The sequence below is a fragment of the Heterostelium album genome (genome assembly GCF_000004825.1).
Source record: "Heterostelium album PN500 unplaced genomic scaffold PPL_scaffold6, whole genome shotgun sequence".
NCBI classification, from domain to species: Eukaryota; Evosea; class Eumycetozoa; order Acytosteliales; family Acytosteliaceae; genus Heterostelium; species Heterostelium album.
In genome coordinates this window covers 1671950-1692347 of record NW_008805068.1, presented here as the reverse complement: position 1 = coordinate 1692347, position 20398 = coordinate 1671950, and the positions used below count along the sequence as shown (strand labels likewise).

The 20398-nt window shown below is 34.6% G+C and overlaps 11 protein-coding genes across 11 annotated transcripts; 4 read left to right on the top strand and 7 right to left on the bottom strand.

The window, feature by feature from the left end:
• Positions 1–231: 231 nt before the first annotated feature.
• Positions 232–1715, bottom strand: PPL_07239 (uncharacterized protein; the record flags this gene model as incomplete). Its single annotated transcript, XM_020578077.1, has 3 exons — positions 232–521; positions 1253–1276; positions 1661–1715. 3 exons carry the CDS (start codon positions 1713–1715, stop codon positions 232–234), a joined length of 369 nt encoding a protein of 122 aa, XP_020432525.1.
• Positions 1716–1821: 106 nt separating this feature from the next.
• On the top strand, positions 1822–3564 carry PPL_07238 (uncharacterized protein; the record flags this gene model as incomplete). Its single annotated transcript, XM_020578076.1, has 1 exon — positions 1822–3564. One exon carries the CDS (start codon positions 1822–1824, stop codon positions 3562–3564), a length of 1743 nt encoding a protein of 580 aa, XP_020432524.1.
• Positions 3565–3813: 249 nt separating this feature from the next.
• Positions 3814–5007, top strand: PPL_07237 (uncharacterized protein; the record flags this gene model as incomplete). Its single annotated transcript, XM_020578075.1, has 2 exons — positions 3814–3979; positions 4223–5007. The coding sequence occupies 2 exons, from the start codon at positions 3814–3816 to the stop codon at positions 5005–5007; spliced, it is 951 nt and encodes a 316-aa protein (XP_020432523.1).
• Positions 5008–5155: 148 nt separating this feature from the next.
• On the bottom strand, positions 5156–8141 carry PPL_07236 (uncharacterized protein; the record flags this gene model as incomplete). The annotated part of the gene is made up of 4 exons (XM_020578074.1): positions 5156–5382; positions 5462–6792; positions 6865–7154; positions 7449–8141. The coding sequence occupies 4 exons, from the start codon at positions 8139–8141 to the stop codon at positions 5156–5158; spliced, it is 2541 nt and encodes an 846-aa protein (XP_020432522.1).
• A 767-nt stretch (positions 8142–8908) lies between these two features.
• On the bottom strand, positions 8909–9488 carry PPL_07235 (uncharacterized protein; the record flags this gene model as incomplete). The annotated part of the gene is made up of 2 exons (XM_020578073.1): positions 8909–9021; positions 9308–9488. 2 exons carry the CDS (start codon positions 9486–9488, stop codon positions 8909–8911), a joined length of 294 nt encoding a protein of 97 aa, XP_020432521.1.
• Positions 9489–9750: 262 nt separating this feature from the next.
• Positions 9751–11277, bottom strand: PPL_07234 (uncharacterized protein; the record flags this gene model as incomplete). The annotated part of the gene is made up of 4 exons (XM_020578072.1): positions 9751–9853; positions 9898–10216; positions 10390–10555; positions 11191–11277. 4 exons carry the CDS (start codon positions 11275–11277, stop codon positions 9751–9753), a joined length of 675 nt encoding a protein of 224 aa, XP_020432520.1.
• A 315-nt stretch (positions 11278–11592) lies between these two features.
• On the top strand, positions 11593–12932 carry PPL_07233 (uncharacterized protein; the record flags this gene model as incomplete). Its single annotated transcript, XM_020578071.1, has 2 exons — positions 11593–11602; positions 11959–12932. 2 exons carry the CDS (start codon positions 11593–11595, stop codon positions 12930–12932), a joined length of 984 nt encoding a protein of 327 aa, XP_020432519.1.
• A 51-nt stretch (positions 12933–12983) lies between these two features.
• p2xA (P2X receptor) lies at positions 12984–14569 on the bottom strand (the record flags this gene model as incomplete). The annotated part of the gene is made up of 7 exons (XM_020578070.1): positions 12984–13005; positions 13081–13247; positions 13332–13600; positions 13681–13774; positions 13840–13947; positions 14019–14276; positions 14372–14569. The coding sequence occupies 7 exons, from the start codon at positions 14567–14569 to the stop codon at positions 12984–12986; spliced, it is 1116 nt and encodes a 371-aa protein (XP_020432518.1).
• Positions 14570–15225: 656 nt separating this feature from the next.
• Positions 15226–16665, bottom strand: PPL_07231 (uncharacterized protein; the record flags this gene model as incomplete). Its single annotated transcript, XM_020578069.1, has 1 exon — positions 15226–16665. The coding sequence occupies one exon, from the start codon at positions 16663–16665 to the stop codon at positions 15226–15228; it is 1440 nt and encodes a 479-aa protein (XP_020432517.1).
• Positions 16666–17049: 384 nt separating this feature from the next.
• On the top strand, positions 17050–18615 carry PPL_07230 (uncharacterized protein; the record flags this gene model as incomplete). The annotated part of the gene is made up of 2 exons (XM_020578068.1): positions 17050–17891; positions 18243–18615. The coding sequence occupies 2 exons, from the start codon at positions 17050–17052 to the stop codon at positions 18613–18615; spliced, it is 1215 nt and encodes a 404-aa protein (XP_020432516.1).
• Positions 18616–18706: 91 nt separating this feature from the next.
• On the bottom strand, positions 18707–20382 carry PPL_07229 (aldehyde dehydrogenase family protein; the record flags this gene model as incomplete). The annotated part of the gene is made up of 3 exons (XM_020578067.1): positions 18707–18814; positions 18895–20148; positions 20260–20382. The coding sequence occupies 3 exons, from the start codon at positions 20380–20382 to the stop codon at positions 18707–18709; spliced, it is 1485 nt and encodes a 494-aa protein (XP_020432515.1).
• Positions 20383–20398: the final 16 nt, after the last annotated feature.

Below are 20398 nucleotides of genomic sequence, written 5' to 3'. Positions count from 1 at the left end.
TTGCAAAAGTAATCAGAGCCAATCCTACGTAGATCAATCGTTTGGCAATGGGAATCTTCTTGTCCAAAGGATGAATGAATTCAAAGATAATCCAAAACAACAAGAGTGTAGATGTTATAGAATGTCCTGATGGCATACCATATCTTGTTTGTTTTTAATATCAATTATCATTGTTAGAATTAGTTATTTAGTTATAAGTTAATAATTTTTAGATTTCTATAAAAACTAAACTTACGAGCATGCACACGAACCAGGTGGTCTTGGTTGTTTTATAATATTCTTTAGTATTGCCTCGTTTAGAAGTAGTGTTAAACCGAGTGTTGCTAATACCAAGATTGGAACGATCGTTCTCCGAATAATATACCATATGGCGAGAACAATGAAAACGACCACCGGAATATAACTGTAGATTGCCATTACGATGCCTTTGAAATTGACCATATCATCCGGCAGACAGATTATAATATCTGCATTCTTCTTACATGTCTGGTTATATATACTCTCTTGATTGAATTGATATACTTGATTATATATTAAATCTTCATCTATCATTCTCTCTTAAAAACAACTAACTATCTATATTTATATATATATATATCTATATAACAACTAACAAACAATCTAAACCAAACCAAAACAAAGACAAGACTTACTGCTAAACCAAAAAGTAAACTAACTTTACAAGTCACAACGACTTCCTCTTACAACACAACAACCTTGTATTTCTACTTTCTGTTTACTACACTTCTCTTCTTCTAAAACACACACAATTAGTATTATTACAAATAATTAAGTAAAATTAAAAAATAAGCACTTTAAAATTGTTGACCTGTCCATTCTCATGATAACAACTTGCACTAAAAATAAATCAAATCTACAATTGTGTCAAAAAAAAGAATATAAATGTTTTTTTTTATTTTTCAAACCACTAAAAATCTTTTTTGACAACCGACACATATCAAGATCTATTCGATAGGATTCAGATATTCAGATATTTTTTTAGTAATAATTACTTGAACAGAAGTGTTTACAAATTTAATAAAAAAAAAAAAACAAAAAAGGTTTTGCACAAATGTTGAACATAAGTTACTCAAAAGATATTTAATTCGCAATCTTTGAAATTTCGTAATTGTCGATATTAAAAATGATAAATTACGAAAAATAAGAAATAATAAATAAAAATAAATTCATGTTAAATTTCTATTTGAAACATCATCGTCTTACGTAGAAAAAAAAAACAAACAATACATACACAATGAGTTATGAATGGAGATAACTAATAATTATAATAATAATAAATTTATATATCTTATACAAAATATAGTTATTAGAGATAAGATATTTCAATCGATCTATGACATACATAGGTCGAATAGTAAACAGTTTCGATTTCCTCAAACTGGTAAAGCGTTGATTGAAAATGGTTCGCTTTACCATTTACTCAACTATGACTGTGGTGATTTCATTGTGACTCATTTTCTTAATGAATATAGAGAGACATTCGAAACACCTTTATTCTATGATTTTCATCTGGCGAGAAGCTCGGGCAATCTATCGCCACTACTGCTGTCGTCTTTCAAGAGTGGAAATCACATTGTGTCCAAGTTCCTCGTGGATATCGTTAATAGAGACGACCACTTTTCGATTGTTCCGTATCTACAATCGATACTCCCGGACATTGCAAATCGCAATGATACCAAGTCACTAGCTATCATTCTGTTCCAGCTACACAGGAAAGGCACAACGAAGCAACTTGCATTGAATCAATTCACCAAAGCTCTGGAGATAGGCATTAAGAATCTGTCGCTAGAGTTTGTAACTATGATTCTGGAGAATACAACAAAACCTGATGTAGCAACCAATCAATACTATCTTGAGCATACAGATTTGCCACAGAATGCAACTTTGGAAAATCAAGATAGATTGCTATCAATTATGGGCCTGGCATATCAATACTCTCTTTTTCAAGATCGACATTGGCGCTTATTCCTCCAAAAGTCAATTTCCATTGGATCCATTGACGCCATCAATTATATCTTTAAGATTCATTCCACCAGTACCTTGAAACTACAGAGTTTAGATTGGCTTGCAGCTGTTGGAGGTGGCGTAAAGATGATACAATATTTAATGGTAGATTTAAAACAACAACCGTCATTCGATCATCAAATATTTACTTCTGTTATACGATTCGATGATTTGGAATGCTTTAAATTGTTGCTACAGATTGGTAGCTCAATTAATGTTCACTTTGGGGAAACAGGAATAGGTAATGCAATAACTATTGGTGCATCAAAAATTGTGAATTTTATACTCGATAATTGGAGTGATTTCAGAATAGTAAACAATATCATTGTCGATAGTATTCCACCAACAATTCTATCAGTAGAGTTACTTGAAAAGCTTCTTGCAAATCCTAGGATAGTATGTAGATTTCATCATGTATTGGCCACCGCAATACAGTCAGACAATCATTTGGTGACAAATTATCTTGTACAGTTGACCAACTTTCCAAAGTTGGCAATGAATTATAATGAAGCACTTATGCATGCAGTCCTAAAAAGCGACCTACAGCTTGTAAAGAAGATTGTTGACAACCGTAAGGGCTATATCTTCTTTCTACCGGTTCTCAACAAAACCACAAATTTATCTCCAGATTTCTATTTGGAGTTTGTTAAGCTATTGATTGGTTCGAGGTGTCAAATAGCATTGGATCAAAGAACTATATCATCATTTTTCAATCAGATCTACCCTGGCGATCATGGCGATAACGATAAACAAGTTCTGTCCGTATATCATCAAGTATTGCAATTGCTCATCGATCATGGTATCTTGACTTCGGCCAAACCATTGTTACTCTTTGCAGCCCTGAGAGAAAATATACCTTTAGAAACCATTCAGCTGTTACTAAACATTCCAGATAGAAATCAATCAACCAATGCGCTGGTTTATATTTGTAGAGATATAAAGATACTTCAATACATTCATGAAATGCGTCCAGCTGTTCTCAATATTAATGCTTTGTCACTGAAGGCTGCCTTTGATTTCCGACAACCAGAGTTAATAGACTATCTATTCGATACATTTGCAGATATTCCTCTGCATGCCAATGCTAACCAAATCATTGGTTCAGCATTAGAAAACAACAATATTGAAACGATTAAAGCTTACTTCAAACGTCTGACAATCAATAAATCAATTAAACTCATTAATATACACAGACACAGCTACAAACCTGAAATAATGGATTACATACTCACCAGTGGACGTTTAGCTTTCAGTGGTGCCGAATTTCTATCGAACCAAATTACTTTTAGAGATGGTAATATTCAAACTTTCAAATTAGTCATCGAACATCTCAAACGAAACAAAAGTGGTAAGCTAGAGGAACTTCAACCTTTCCTCAAAGCAGCACAACTGAACAACTACCAACAACTGGTGGAATGCTATGAGAATCAACTGATTCCAACCATTGCAATACCAGCAATCTTTACGCAATCGATTTTATTTGGAAATATCAACATCATAAAATACTTTAGTACCAGACTACCAAAACAAATAAATTAAAACAAAAAATAAATAAATTCGAATTTTTTTTTTTTCTAAAATTCCCACAGGTTTTATGAGACCCAGGGTTCCCGATGACTTTTTTAACACCCTTTGTGATTTAATTGATCATTTTTTTATTTTTTAAGCAAACACATTTATATATTTAGATTTATTATTATTTTAGTTATTAAGTTATTTATTTTTTTATATTTTTTTTTTTTATAAATAAACAAAAAAAAAAAGATAAAGTATAAATTGGAGGATGCAATGTCTGCATCAATCAATTTGAATTATGTATTGGGACTCATTGATGGTGTCCTCTTTCTTTGGGCACTCTTTCAATTGATACGAATTTATTATTATTCAAGGTCAGGTGTAAAGAACCTTAAACCAAAGACCATATTTCATTTCATCATAGCAATTGCTATGTTAGGTATGTTATTTATATTTTCTATTGGTCGTTTTTCATTGATTATCAACTTACAACCGAACAAACAAACGAACTACAAACAGTTAGAAGCGCTTTCTTTTTTGCACAACCTTCAATGTCCGCAGATTTATATTTAGAAGTTATTATATGGGTAAATAACTATTTCTATTTATTTATGTATAAGCCCTTTATAAAATTAACAAATTAAATTATAGTATAATATATCAACTATTTTATTATTTTTAGCATATGGATGTTTATTGTTATTTTGGATCGAATTATATACTAGATTCTCAAAACCATACGTTACATCTAGAGATTTCTGGAGGAAATGGAGACCTTTTATCATTATTTTCAATGTTTTATTGGTGTCACTCACTGTCACTTGGATCGTGGTGTTGGTTGTATGGGCGAAACCAAACAACTACAGAATGAATATAGTCGAACAGATCTCGGAAGGATTCGTTAGTTGTTGCTTTTTAGTGGCTGGTTTCGGTTTCTTTTTGTTTGGAATCCTGCTGTTCCTTGCAATCAGACGATTGGGAAGTTTGTCTTCGCCATCGCCGAAAACCAGTCTGCTATCGGCACCTGCACCACCAGAATCGATTAGAGCAGCAGTGGTAGGATCGATCTGTACCATTTGCTTCTGTATTCGATCGTCTGTGATGATGTTTTCGATTCGTGTGGCTGCGGTCGACCCAGACTCTGCGACGACACCAACGTTTGCGTTTGGATGGGAGTTTGAGTTGGCTTACTTCTTCATCACCGAGATTCTGCCAACGATGATGATGCTGTTTAGAATGCGAAAGATGAAACGTCGTTACAAAGGCAGCTCGGCAGAGAGTCGATACATCTCACAATCCATAAACCAATCGTCTTCCAGCAACGGACCACAATACCACGCACTTGTATATAACAACTCGGACTCTGAGCTATCTGATGAATCTACTCACTCCGATGCCTCTTCACTGTCTTCTTCACCCAATGCAATTACCTCTCCATTCGACAACAGAGATTATATTTCAAACTAATACACCTATGTATCATACACTATACTATCTTTTTATTTAATTTAATATGTAATAATACAATAACAACAACAATAATAATAATAATGCAATATTCAATAATCTTTTAACAACAATAATAATATGGATATACTTTATTAAATATCTCATTTTATTTAGTTAAACAGAATGGTGGATATAAACCAATTGACGACTTGAATTCTGCTGGATCAGTCAATTCAATAGCATTTGGATCGTTAATTGGATTGATTTTATGTCCTCTACCATAGATTTGAACAACGACCATTTTTCTCTTTTCTTTGTTCAATACATATTGTTCAAAGAAATCCAACACGTCACACTTCTTAACAGTTGATAGATAATCAACTTGTTTTTGTCCTTAAAAAAATAAAACAAACAAGAATTAATAAAATTGTTATAAAATATTTATAAAAAATTATCAGTTTGATTTACTTACTTATTTTTTGGTCACCTTCAAATGTTTGAGTAATTTGAGTGTATTCCAATGCTTGAAATCTACTGTTTGGTTTTTTCTGTAGTAATTTCTCTTGCAAAGAGGTGACATACTTTTGGATCTCCGATTCATCTAAAGCGTTGAGTTCCTCCTTCAATCCTTGTTGAATGTACTCATCGATGCGATCAAATAGATACTCTGGATCTTTGGTGTCTGATTGTACTTGTACACGTAGATGGACGGTTGCCAGTGCAGTGTCTGAAGCTGTCTGAACGATATATCCAAGCTGCTGTTTGGTACGCAACTCACTGAAGAAACTACTATAGATCAATTGGTTGTAGAGCATTCCCATCGAATAGAGTTCAACCGAACCTTTACCGACCTGGAAGAACGCAATACACACGGAATTGACTTGATTCTCATCAACAAAGGTTTGACGAAGATGATAACGTTTGCCTTGGGTAAGCTCTACTCGACGTGGATAGAGAATGTCACACTTTGGAGATGGTCTTCTCTCGTTCATTACTTTTGGCAATTGATTTGAAAAGTCGAGCACTTCCTCACGACTGAGATTACCTGTGATTACAGATTGAATGTTCATGGTCTTGAAGTAATGACGAACGAAATAGAGAAACTCTTGGTAGTCGACCGATTCCAGTACATGGATATCTTCGGCAGTGCCAAAGATTGTGTTGCTTAGGAATGGACGGATCTGATTGAGTCCGTGATCGATTGGACTGCAGAAAGCGGTGTTTCTCTTCTTCTTGAGAGCTTTGGCAACTGCCAGCTGGAATTGGAACTCTGACAAGTCGAATGTCGAGAGCTTACTAAAGATGTCGAGAATGAGTGGAGCGATCTTGTCGTTGAATCCACTGATACGATAGCTCACACCGGTCAGAGTGATGTCCCACTTCAAAGTGGTACCGTTCATCAAAGCGAAATAACGAACATCTTCATTCAACAGTATTTTAGCACACTTCTTGAGGAGATAGACCATGGTGAGTTGACGTGCAGTGGCAATCGACGAGTTGAATTTAAAATAAAAGTTTGCAAGAGGTGTATTGAATTGAGTGTCTGGAGAGAACAAAACAGTTATTCCTTGCTCATCGAACAGCTTGTCCAATGGTTGAACGACATTGGTTTGTTCCGACTTGATATCGAAATTCTCTGGACTGTAGGGATTACGAATTGGAATGTACAGCTTTGGAGTTGGTTCAACGGATTTCCATTTTTCAATATCTTCCTTTGTAATGGCAACCTTTGAGTATTGGAAACAATAGTATTTATGAACCAATTGCGCTTGTTTTTCATATTGTTTGGAATAAAGATTGATACTAAAGATATATATCAAATGTTATTATTAGATTTTCATTAAATTCTAATTATTATACTTTGATTTAACTTACATTGCATTATCTAGATTGAAACAGTTTAATATCTCTTGATATTGTTTGGTGTTGAATGACTCGAAAATGTAATCAAAGCTTAGGATGTCACCTCTTTCGATGGAGTTGATACAAAAGAGTGTACTGATGGCATTGGCATAGGACATCAAGTCAGACTTTCCAATGGATGCCCATCTTGAATGTTGGAGTTGCTGTTTCTCATCGTAGAGATAGGAAACATCTACTTTTTTCATGAGCTCAATGTAGTTGTAGATATGTCCGATGATAGCATCGTAGTTTTCAAGTCCCTTCTCAGTCAAAGCAATATCGATAGAAAAGTATTCGACGTTCTGGTCCAATGCCGCACTTCCAGCCGACAAAGAATAAGCGTAGCCCAGTGATTCTAGATATGAAAATAGCGAACCTCTTGCTTCGTGTCCAATGATATGAGAGATCAGTGACACTGTGTTATTCTTGTAGTTGTTATAGTAGGAGATATGCTTTGGAATGGGCCAAGAGATAGTGATGCTATTGCTGTCTTTCACTGGAACAATGAATGATTTCGACGGTTTGGAAACTCTGAGCTCGCAGATCTCTGGCAATACCACATTGTTGTTCTTGATCGATGAGAAATAAGAGGTTGCCAACTTCTCGAGCTCATCCAACGACTGTGGACCGATGATGACCAGATTCATCAAGTTGGCGGAGTAGTATTTATGGTAGAATTCAACCATCTTTGAGTGTAGATCGGCTTTATTGAGAGTTTCCAGTGAACCACAGTTGAACATGGTAAGCGGATGGTCATCAAACGACATCAGTGTAGCGTAGAAACGGTGTAGAAGATCGTTCTGTACGTTTGACTGGTACTCAGAGTTGACAGCGTTCACCTCACGATGTGTGGCATCTTTGGTGAAGAGTGGCGAGATGAAAAACGATGAGAACCGATCGAGTGCCTGCTCGAGATGTTGCTGATTGATCTTGAAGTAATAGGAGGTACAGTAGTAGTGAGTGACTCCATTATAGCTGCCACCGTTCTGCTCGATATGAGTGAGGAACTCCTTCTCCACTGGATATTTCTCTGTACCCAAGAATAACATGTGCTCAAGGAAGTGAGCCAAACCTTCGTATTCCTTTGGATTTTGGAAACTTCCAACACCAACCGATAGAGATGCAGCCGATTGTTGTTCTTGCTCATCGTGAATCAACAACACTGAGAGGCCATTCTCCAACTTTACATATCTATATTCTCTATAGTCTGATGGTGATTTATCAATTTCTACTTTATTATTATTATTCATTTTTATTTATATACAATTAAAATTAAATAAAACAAAGTAAATAAAAATATTAATTCAATCAAAAAGTTAAATTAAATAAAATTTATAAAGTTTTTAATTTTTTTAAAAAATCTCTGAAGTTCACATAATTTTTTTTTGAGAACAAAAAAATTAAAATGGTGGGCAAAAAAAAAAAAAAAAAGCAGTTACCCAAAAACAAACAAAAAAAGAAATCATGAATCAATAACTAATTATATATGATTGGTGCATGAAAGAGGTGTCATCTTTATAGATACTATAATGAATGTGATGATAGAGAAGGAAGTATATTATGATTTTTTTCGTATTTCAGATTTCTTTGCATCTCTTGGGTTTCACAAGGTATATTATTACTTTATAAATATTCTTCCAACAGCACCTGATGTTTTTTCATAGAATTCTTTGTTTGGAACTTTTACAAGCTCTGATCTTGAATTAAAAGGAACTATTTGTCCAATTATTTTTCCATCTTGATCAAATACTTTTTGTAAAGATTTGCTACTCAATAAAATGGGTTTGGTGTACATCCACTCATACTCCATTATCGTGTGAAGGGATGTCAACACGTTCCAATTGCCTGTGACGACCACAACCAATATTGAGTACCTGTATCAGCATCTGTAGAATTTATATCTATTATTTACATTTTATTCTATCTCTATGTTTATTAAGATGATGATTTTATAATTAAAATATTGAATTGGTTTATATATTAATGAGAATAAACAATTTTAAAGTGAATGGTTGAATCAAGTTGTATAATTCCATGGAAAAACAGAAGCAAATTTTAGTGGTTGACCATCAAATTTTAATTTTTTCAATCTGTCATTGAATGGAATTAAACAGTTTTGAATTGCTTGTTCTAAAAATAAAATTAAAATAAAAATATAAATTCGTTAAATCACGTCAAAAGTATAAATGGGTTAATTTATTTAATATAAAGTTGATCAAATAAGTGTGCTTTACTTTTTAGGTAGGTCTTACCAATTCTGGTAAAATCTACAGATCATTATTAAAAGGAGTGGCAGACATTCAATAAACTAATTAAACAAACAACGAAACATAATTTTATTTATTTCATCCAATAGTTGATTAAAAAAAAAAAATTGATAATTTTTCATACATTGCCTAAGATATATATGATTGACTTGTAGAACTAAAATATTTAGAGAAGTTTCTGATGTGATGGTTAATCAAGACTTCATCACTATCTTGCTCTTCCAGTTGATCGAGAAGACTGCCAAGATCAGCAACATCATGAGAATGAGTTGTGGATGGGGGGGTAAATTTGATGGGTGCCAAGATATTCTTGATATTGGAACCAAACATCTTTTCTTTCCATTTATAGCGAACTGCATCGATATTGTATGTATGATAGAATAAGTAGTTGATCAGGTATTTGGCCACATTTGTTTCGGTTATAGCACAACGTAGCACCAGTGGACCTGCAAACCAAGATATCTGCCAATTGTTCAGGTCAGTCAGAATGTGAATGACTGGTTGTTGCCTTGTGTGAATGGAGGCCGCAAGGAGTTGGCACCAACCTTGTATTGAGCTTTTGGGATCACTATATGTTTCATTGGTTTTGATTTCAAAGACCAAGAACAGCTGAGTCAGAAAGTGTTTGATCCCTTGAGGAGCAACTACAAAGTCTGGTGTACCCTTCAGTGCAAATGGAAGAAACGAGAGGTGTTCTGAGAGAAAAAATAGATTCTTTCTGTCGTGGACATCTTTATACTCAAGTGATGCAGGAAGTGGAAAATTGGTTTTAAGCCATTGTAGAGCTGGCTCCATTTGATCTACTTTATTCAGGTTGGGATTCCAAACGAATGGTTGTATTGCCTCTTGTTGAAGTTTGTCGGGGCTCACATGAATAACTTCCTCCTTGAAGTCGATACCAGTAAAATCAATTATGGTCTCCCATTTGGCTTGGGTCATATCAGAGAATGCAACAGATTTCTTCTTGGGGATAAGTGAAAGCTTGATGTCATCAACTTCCTTGCGATTGGCGTCAATCTTAATTTCCAATGCGTCTAACTTTGCAAGAATCTTTGTTTCTATAAAGAGAGAGAGAGAGACAGAGAGAGTGAGTGAAAGATAAAAAGAAAAAAAGAGAATGAAAAGGTAGAAAAAGAAGTGATAGAAGGTAATATGTTAGTTAGAGAGTTCGGAAGGATATTTAGGTTGATGGGTAATAGTGTATTGTGATGAAGATATTACTACTACATACCTGATGATGTGGTAGCTGTTGATGTGGGAGGTTTGATCATCCCTTCAAGGTAGGATTTCAGATTATCTTCTCCATCGGCTTCTGCATCAATAATGAATGCTGCTTTATCTTTATCCTTTTCAAGGACAACTTTGGATGCTTTCTTATCATCTTCACTGATTTTTGACTTTCTTATTATTTGGAGAGCCCTCAAGAGCTCGGACATGGTGAGTATATATAAATAGTATAAATAAATTGTTATTTGTTGGAAAAGAGGAATTAAAAAAAAAAAAAATTAGTCATAGATTGTTTATTGTTTAACCACACTTCAAAAAAATTCATTCATTTGATTATAAAGTAATAATTTGTCAAATGTGTAAGTCTGAGAATGATTGCTGGGATGATGGCATACAGGTTGAAATAGATAAGAGCGAACCAACAAAAGAGAATAAACTAAATATCACATTTAACATAGTCCTATCTTTGGCAACCACAGACAAAGACAGTTAGTGGTGGAGAAAAAGATTATGTTGTAAAGTCCAATGGTGCCAATATGCATATTGCTCTTGTTCACCGTATAAGACGAATAGGTATTACGTTGGTGACTACTGCAAACATATCATATTTGTACTTAAGCATCACTACATGATAAAAGAAGACGATAAACTATTAGTATGGAGATTAATAAAGAGGTTCCAATTTTTTTAAAGAAGAAGTCGAAGATACCTACCCCATTATTCATATCAAAACGAAGGACGTTGTTTTGGTTGACGATAATGGTGATGTGCAACCAATTCTAAATGCAGAAACGAACTATGATACCCTAGACAAAGAGATAGCCACATTGAGATCGGACTCCCCACAGATGATATCTAATTGGATAGTGGACCTTGTTTCCCAATATGTCATTGTTTTTCCCAAGAAGTAACAACCTATAGCCTCCATTCTGGATCCTATGCTAAACTAGAGAGATACTGCAACACTGAAGATTAGGACTACGGTGATATACTCTCCAAACACACAAGAGAAGATAAAGAATGTATCGAATGTATGTATTCCTATTATTGTTTCTATTGCGTCGCGGAAAGGATCTGTACTGTGTGATAAGGATGGAATCAATCATTGGATATTGGTAGTTGAACAAGACAAGCAACGAAGACAAACAATACATGTTGAAATTATATTGTAGCTTGCATCACGAAAGCTACAACACTATTAAAGACAATGTTAAGAAGTAGGTACTTTCTTACTTTTCTAAAGTGTGTGGAATTGTAGTGGTGAAGAAATGGTGAAAAACTTTGTCAAACAAACTGATGGAGTCAGCTGTGGTGTATATACATGCTTCTTTATTGATATGATATCACAAAATAAAATAATAGATAAAAAGAAATCTGTGGCTGATGGCAGAGAACAAATAAAGAATCTGATCAGATCAAAAAAAAACTCCTATTAATTTTTGGGTGGATAATTTTTTTTGATTTTTTTATTTTTTAAGCAATCCACCACAAAAAAAAATTGTTGTGTTTGTTAAAAATATTGTTAACAACATCAATTTCCAGGAATTCGAAGATCTGCCAATTCTTATTTTAGATGTTTTAACCAAAATAAATAAATTTTGGATATTTATATCATCTGATTATAATATTTTATTGCAAAATAGTATGAATAAAAAAGATGGAAAAGAAAAGAAGAAATCTATTAAGGATATGGATGTGCCAATTCCTTTCGATAAGATGTCGACTATGCATTGGTTTCGACAAAGAGTGCAATACAGTGAGCAGTTGATCAATGAGGAACAAGCTAAGGAGGGATTGCAATCCGATATTTTCAATGGGGTGCGTGTCTATTTCGATGGACACACCGATATGATATCGATCATACATTTGAAGAAATTGGTACTCAGTCACGGTGGAACTCACAGTCACTACAAATCGACTTCTTGCACACATATCATTGGAACTGCCCTATCACTGACCAAGGTTGAACACATGGAACATCACGCTCGACAGAAACCAAACCTGAGAAAAAAGATTCACCGTCCATTCTATGTTCATCCCAATTGGATATTAGAGAGTTGCAGGCAAATGGTTAGATTAAATGAAAAGGATTTTCAATTATTCCAATCTATTTCATCAAACAGTGGTGATATTACTAAATATCTGATAAGTGAAAGTAGTAATATAGTTGACAACTCTGTTCTAAAGAAAAGACAATATGGCTTGGCAGACTATAGTAAAATGAATGAAATCGATGAATATCAATTGGTCAGTCATTTGAAAAAGAAAAGAATGGAAATAGATGGCAATTACTGTCAAGAGAATGAAAATTTGGAGAAAGAAGATGAATTTGTAGATTTTTATAAACCGAGGTTTTCATCTTTGGATTTTATGAAGAAAACTACATCCAGCACAACCATTGTCCAACAACCAATTGATGTAAATCAAGATAAAGAGGAAGAGGAAGAGGAAGAAGAAGAAGAACAACATGTTTCAACAATTCAACTTACACCACCAACAACATTTTTTAAGAAAATACCGAGAGGACAATCAAAAGAACTCTGGTAACATGTTACATAAGATATTTTGTTTGTATTAAACAATCTTTTTATTTATAATTTAGACGATTTGATTGCTAACACTTTTAAAAAAAAAATTATATATATATCTAGAAAAATTAATAGTTTGTGAAAAGAACTAAAAACGAACTTTTTACAAATTATTAATCTGAGTTTCTAGTTTGTTCATTGAGATCTCATTAGAAATCTTGTCGGTCTCTTGATATTTAAAGTTGGAATAGGTTTGCTTGTGTGGCATCAATTTAATAGCCAAAAGATCGGTAATGGTTGTAGCAATTGCCAAAAGACCTAGACCAGACACCAACTAATAAAATAAAATAAAAAAACAGTTTTATTAGTAAAAGTTGGTTTTAACAATAAACAGCTTTGTTTTTTTTTTAATACTTACTGTAATCAATAAAGCTTGGAATTGGAAGGTAGAGATATCTCCATCTTGAATAAATATAATTCTGATACCATGACGTTTAAAAATGTATCTATTTTCGACATCGGTTGTATAGACAGACTCTGCAACTGTGTATTCGGTGTTTTCGATCTTGCTGACTGAATAGGTATAACGATACTTGTTCAAATTATAACTGAATGTATTTGAATAAGTAATAAATAAAAATATGTTGATACCGTCGTATCTAATAGTAGTGGAATTATCGATCAATGCTATATAATTATTTTCAAGAACAAAAAAATCAATTAATTAGCAAAATGGTAACTTTGAAAATTTCTTTTATCCAACATACATTGATCATCCAAGTTAATGTCAGCCAACTTTAATAAAGTTCCAAGTTCAATGATATCTGGTTTGCCAGCAATTCCAACTGATGAAATTCCATCCTAAATTAAATATTATTAATAATCAAATTATTATTTCAACAAAAAGATAAAGATTGAATACATACATCCAAAGTTTCAGATTTATCATCAGCTGTAATAATTCTACCACTCAAAGATTTAGCATTCTTTTGAATCTTTGATCCTGAAGCATACATTGTATGATCTATATAAATCTAGAGTAAAAGAAATAAATTATTAGATGACAAAATAAAATAAACAAAATGGAATGAAAATGATAAATTACAGTATATCTTTCGATATCACCAATAAAGAAGTTTTCATCTTTGGTTGGATCGTCTTGGTATCTACAGTTTGGGCTTGCAAATGAACAGTTTGCAGATTGAACAGATGATCTAACTCTTGTTGAAATTGAAACTGATTTGTCATTCAAAGGATAGGTAACCAAGTTCTCATCCCAATATTGACATGGTAAAAATCCGATCGATGGATCAGCATTTGGTTGTCCTTGACAATATGGTAAGGGATATGTGAAATTTGATGGCTAAATATCAAAAAAAAAAAAAAAAAAGATTTTAGATCTTTTAGTAAATTGCTAATATAACAATATGTATTTATCTATCTGAAAGAACAACATACAGCTCTAAGAGTAGCTCTTACACTACCGATTGGTACTTCAGTCTCCAAGTAACCTTTCTTTACGATGACTGAATAGATAATGATATAAACGAAAATAGCAATCAAAAAGAGGAAATGCAAAATAGAAAGTTTTCTATCTTTGATCTTTACAACTTTTACGGTGCTATACACCAACATATTATCCCAATCGATTGCCATCTTTTTGTTATTCTGTTTTATTATCTTTATCTAGTGAGTTTTAATATTAGTATTTACAAATGAAAGTGTAGTAGTGGACACCAACAAAAAAAAAAAACTAGTTAAAGTCTTGAGATTTTTGTTTTTTTGTATAAAAGATTTAAAAGATATTTATATTATTATTGTAAAAAATAGATAGTTTTTTTTAGATCGTTTTATTAACTAGTTTTTAGTGATGTTGAACCCTTTTAGTTTCGTGCGATGATATCATTTTATTTTTTAACGACCTAACACATCATCAAATGAAAAATATCTGTGTGGGTTTTGCAAAGTTTTTTTTTTTTTTTTTTTGAACTGGTTTGGTTGGTTTTGGGTGCTTTCACTGTTTGAGATGGTATCCATCACCTTAATGGTCAAACAGTGTAGTGGAGATGAGGTTGTGATTTAAAGATACTATTTGGTGCTTAAGTCGTCATCATCATCTTTAATAACAAACACATTTATTTTTGTGTTCATATTCTTTACTCATTTTTCTTTATCGAGATTTCTTTTGCTATCTTTGCAAATGAATGAGACAAGACATGTCTTTACAATATTCATTTTTTAAGGTTAAACAAAAAACAAAACAGAAGAAAGGTCTGTCTATTTGATAAAATAATAAAATAAAAATTTTTTTATTAAAAGATGTTGGGTGAGGTTGTTTCGTCATCATCTGTGATTGAAGTGTCGCTGCTGGTGTTGCTGGTGTTAGTTGTCTGACCACTGTTACTACTTCCAGTGCTACCGGTACTGCTGTTCAAAGCGAAATGATTTAACAATGGCAGATAATGAGAGCGTGGCGATGATGAAATGGGTGGTGAGTTACCGCCACCTAGAAGTATCGATGTTGATTGTGTAGAAGTACTCAGTGGATTACTACGTCTTGGCACTGTAGTACCATTGCTACCGCTACTACTACTAATCACATTGGTATTAATAGTGGAACTAGATAAACTTAGAGGTGTATTATTATTAGGTGTCGAAAGAGATGTTGTTAAACTACCACCACTACCATTATAAATTGAACTATTATTATTACTGTTATTATTACTTATAATTATTGGTGAAACTACTATTGTACTACCTTGTGTATTTGTATTGGATGTTAATAAAGATGATGATGCTGTAGATGTCGATGTCGATGTAGTTGTGGTTGTAGTTGTTGTAGTAGTTGTTGTTGTTGTGTTGTTTATTCTCATTGGTCTTGATTGATACAAGACACGATTGACAGTGTCAATGGGAATGTCTTCGAGTGGTGGAATCGATTGTGGCAGATAGACATGACCAGTTGCCTCTGATTCAGTTTGGGTGAATTCATCGCGTAGTGTATTGAGTGAATCGAATGGTTTCGTAATGATTAGATTGATACAGAAATATACGGTGAAACCAAATAATATACAGATGACCAAGTACATCGGAATGGCAATAGCCCAGTATTTGCTTGGATAATAATGCACACCCAGATCAGACAACATATATTCCGGTACGAATGCCCAGAGTAAATAGATAATATAACCAAGGAACGTTGTAATCCAGTAGACGAAACCATATACCTCTGTATTCGCACCTTTTGTTTTAGGTGTTGTTTGTTGTAGTTGTTGCTGTTGCTGTTGTTGTTGTTGTAAAGGTGGTTTGTTTTGTTGTTGCGAAGATACCGAGTTATTATTATTATTACTATTATTAGTAGTAACATCGGATATTGGTGTAGTTGTTGAAGTTGACATTGAGGAGTAAGAAGATGATGTAGGTAGTGAACTACCAGACGAAACAAGAGAGAATGTTGAATGCTGTTGCTGTTGCTGTTGTTGTTGTTGTAAAGATAACTGTTGATGTCCTAATAAAGGTGAACCAATAGGTGATATTTGTTGTTGATATTGTAAATGTTGTTGTTGTTGTGTATTACTATTTCCAGGATTTAAATTGAGAGAAGGTATCAAACTACCACTAGAAACACCAACTAAAATAGGTGAAACTCTGCTGTTTGCACCACTCAAATTGATATTGGGTGGTGTACCACTCCCACCACCAATAGTATGCTGCAAAGATGATTTTCTAACATGTCCATACCTATGATTCATCATTTAAATATAAAGATATTTTTAAATAAATAGTTTGACAACAATATAATTAATTAAAATATATATCTATAAAAATAAATAAAAATCAATTTTAATAACAGATTAGATAAAATAATTATAAATAATATATATATGTCTTTCTAATTTTTATTATTGGGGTGTGTTAACAACACAATCAAAAAAAACGTTACAATTTTTATGAATTTTTCAAAAAAAGCATTGTTGTTGAACAAACAAGCCCTTTTCATTTTCAAACACTTTTTAATTTTAACCGATTTAAAAAGAGACTTAATTAATTTGATCAATTTCTTTTTTAATATATAAATATATATTAAGATTAGAAATTAGAGAGTAGTAGTAGTAGCGATGTTTAGATCAAATAGAATGATGGTTGTAACCAAGATGTTGGTGGCTGTCATCGTGATGATGATGATGATTGCTGAAGCAAAACAATTCGATGCATATAGAATGTTACAATTCGATCAACCAACCAATTCCGAAAGTGGATATTCAAAACTTGGTCCAGTAAGATCGATTTTGAATGCACCATCGATGGCATACAGAGCACAGTTGGCATTGGACGCCTATGCAAAGTCAACGGTTGTCATTGATGATAGCGATTTCAACTTGACTCTGCTTAGACAGCTGTTGGAAGCTGATGTTGCCGGTATCGTTGTGTTGTTGGCCGCCGGTAAACACCGTGATCTCAAATCACTGGGTGACTTGCAACAGCTTGGCGCCATCGACATCAACGTTCCACTCTACTTTGTAAAGAGTGAGGAATTCGATCGTTCCTACTTGGACAGCGACTATCGCTTGATCGTAAGCGGTGCTTCGCCGACACCGATGCCAGTTCCACCCATTGCCAACATCGACGGTATTCTTCGTGGACAAACACCAGCCGAATCCTACGTCTCTCCAACCATCTTGGTTGTTGCACACTACGATTCGTTCGGTGTGGTTCCGGGCTTGCGCGGTGCCACCGGAAACGAACCGGCCACCGGTGTCGTCGCACTCCTCGAGTTGTCACGTCTTTTCTCGCGTCTCTATGCCAACGTGAAGAATCAAGGTAATCACAATATTCTGTTCTTGCTCAGTGGTGGCAGTTCACTGAATTTCGAAGGCACCAGAAAATGGTTGGATCAACAACCGATGATCGTAACGGAATCCATCGAATTCGTGTTGTGTCTCGACTCGATTGGTGAGCCAGTCGAAGATCTTTTCTTGCATGTTTCGCGTCCACCCAAGGACGCCTCTACCCGTCAACTTTACAGCGAGTTTACCAGCGCGGCACAGTCTTTCGACTCGAAACTGGAAGTCACACAAAAGAAAATCAATATTTCCAATCCAACTATTTTCTGGGAGCACGAAGTTTTCTCGCGTAAGAAAATCCCAGCAGTCACAATCTCACAGAAATCCAGTCCACTCAGCTCGAGTCGCGCCAATATCTACGACTCGACTGCCGAACTCGCTACATTGAAGCGTAACATCAAGATCGTTGCCAAAGCACTGATCTCACATATCTACCACAACGAACAGATCTCTGGTGAAATTATGTCTGGTTCTCTGGACATCAGCGACAGCTTCTTGGAATCGTGGTTGGAGTCATTGGCATCGACCACCAGAATGTACCCATTCGCCGAGTCGACATCGGCATCGGCATCAGGAGAAATCACCTTACTTCAGGGTCTCGAGAGAATCATGAAGAACTATTTGAATGAAGTCAACAGAGATTTGGTCAGAGTCGATCCGACCACAACAAACACCTACTACCAACCATGGAGGGTCACAATGTCATTCTATCACGTCAAACCATTCACCTTTGATCTCTTGGTAGTCGTTGGAACCATCGTCTATCTTTTGGCAATCTATTTATTATTCAAAGGTAACGAAGCAATCAAAGAGATTAAACATTTCATTTCACCTTTGATTAAATCGAAATCGAAATAAGTAAAAAAGAATTTAAAATCCAAAAAAAAAGAAAATAAATAAATATAATATATATAATTTAAAAATAAACAGAATTTATTTATTTAATCTTTTAGATATTTCCAATATCTTTAAGAATCATTAATTTCAATTCAGTATACTCTTCAATGGTATTTCTAATTCCTTCTCTTCCCAATCCAGATCCTTTAATTCCACCATACTAAGTATTTTATTATTAATAAAAAATTGCTAATTAGTTTTTGAAAGATATGGATATTGAAATAATAGAATAAAACTTACAGCTTGAGAATCAACTCTAACAGATGGAATATCATTGATTACTACTGCTCCAACTTCAATGTTATTGAATGCATAGTATGCCTTGTTGATATCGTTGGTGAATACACCGGCTTGAAGTCCATACTCGGTGGAGTTGACACGTTCGACTACCTCCTTGAAGTCGGTGAATGGCTCAATGTAGAATACAGGTCCAAACACCTCTTTGCATGAGACATCCGAGTGTTTGGGTGGATTTTCGAGTATGGTCAAATCAAAGATGCTTCCATCACGCTTACCTCCAAACAAAAGCTTGGCACCATCGGTGACAGCCGATGACACCCACTTTTCAAGTCTGACCGCATCGTTCTCTGTGATCATAGGACCAAGGAAGGTATTTGGATTCATTGGATCACCACGTCTCTGATTGAGTGGCTTTACACCGTCGATCAACAACTGCTTAACACGCGCATAGTGATCCTGGTGAATGTAGACACGTTGGACACTGATACAACTCTGACCCTGCGAGTAGAATGCACCAAACAGAATTCTCGAAACAATGTGATTCAACTTTGACTCATCGATGGTTTTATCAACGATGCAAGCTGCAATACCTCCGAGTTCGAGAACAACCTTCTTTCTTCCGGCATCCTCTTTGATTTTCCAACCGACTGCTGGACTTCCGGTGAACGACACCAACTTGAAGCGTTCGTCGCGACTAAGAATCGGTGCGTCTTGCAACTCGGTTGGGAAGATAGAGAATGCACCCTCGGGAAGATCAGTCTGTGCGAGGATGTCACCAAGCAGTGCAGCAGAGATCGGTGTACGATCCGATGGTTTCAAGACGAATGGACATCCCGCTGCGATCGCTGGTGCAACCTTGTGAGCACATAGATTCAAAGGAAAGTTGAATGGCGCAATCATGGAGATTGGTCCAACAGGGAAACGCTTTGAAATCGATTGAAATCCAGCGTTACGATGTGAGATGTCGAGCTGTGCAGTCTCACCGTAGTGACGTACAGATTCTTCGGCGGCTACCGTAAAAGTATCGATAGCACGACCGACCTCTGCACGAGCATCAGCCAAAGGCTTACCAACTTCCACCACGATTGCCTCTGCAAATTCTTCTTGTCTCTTCAAGATCTTCTCTGCAATCTGTAACAATACCAATTTTCTATGGAAAGAAGTCAGCTTTGACATTGGAGCTGCGCATTCCACTGATTTCTCTATTGCTTTATTAATCATGTCCTTATTTGCAAATGGTATAGTCGATACATGCTAAATATAAATTATAGATTACAGATTATATTATCATCATCATCATCATCATTAAAAGTTAATAAAATAATACACAATCCATCAATCATAATATTTAAACGCATTAATTACCTTATTTGTAAATTTATCAATTACATTTAGGTAATTGGTTGAAGCTGTAACAGGTTTGTTTGCAATATAAATTGGATATGTTTGTTTGACATAGTTACCCAATCTTGAAAATGAAGATGACATTTTATATCTATTTTCT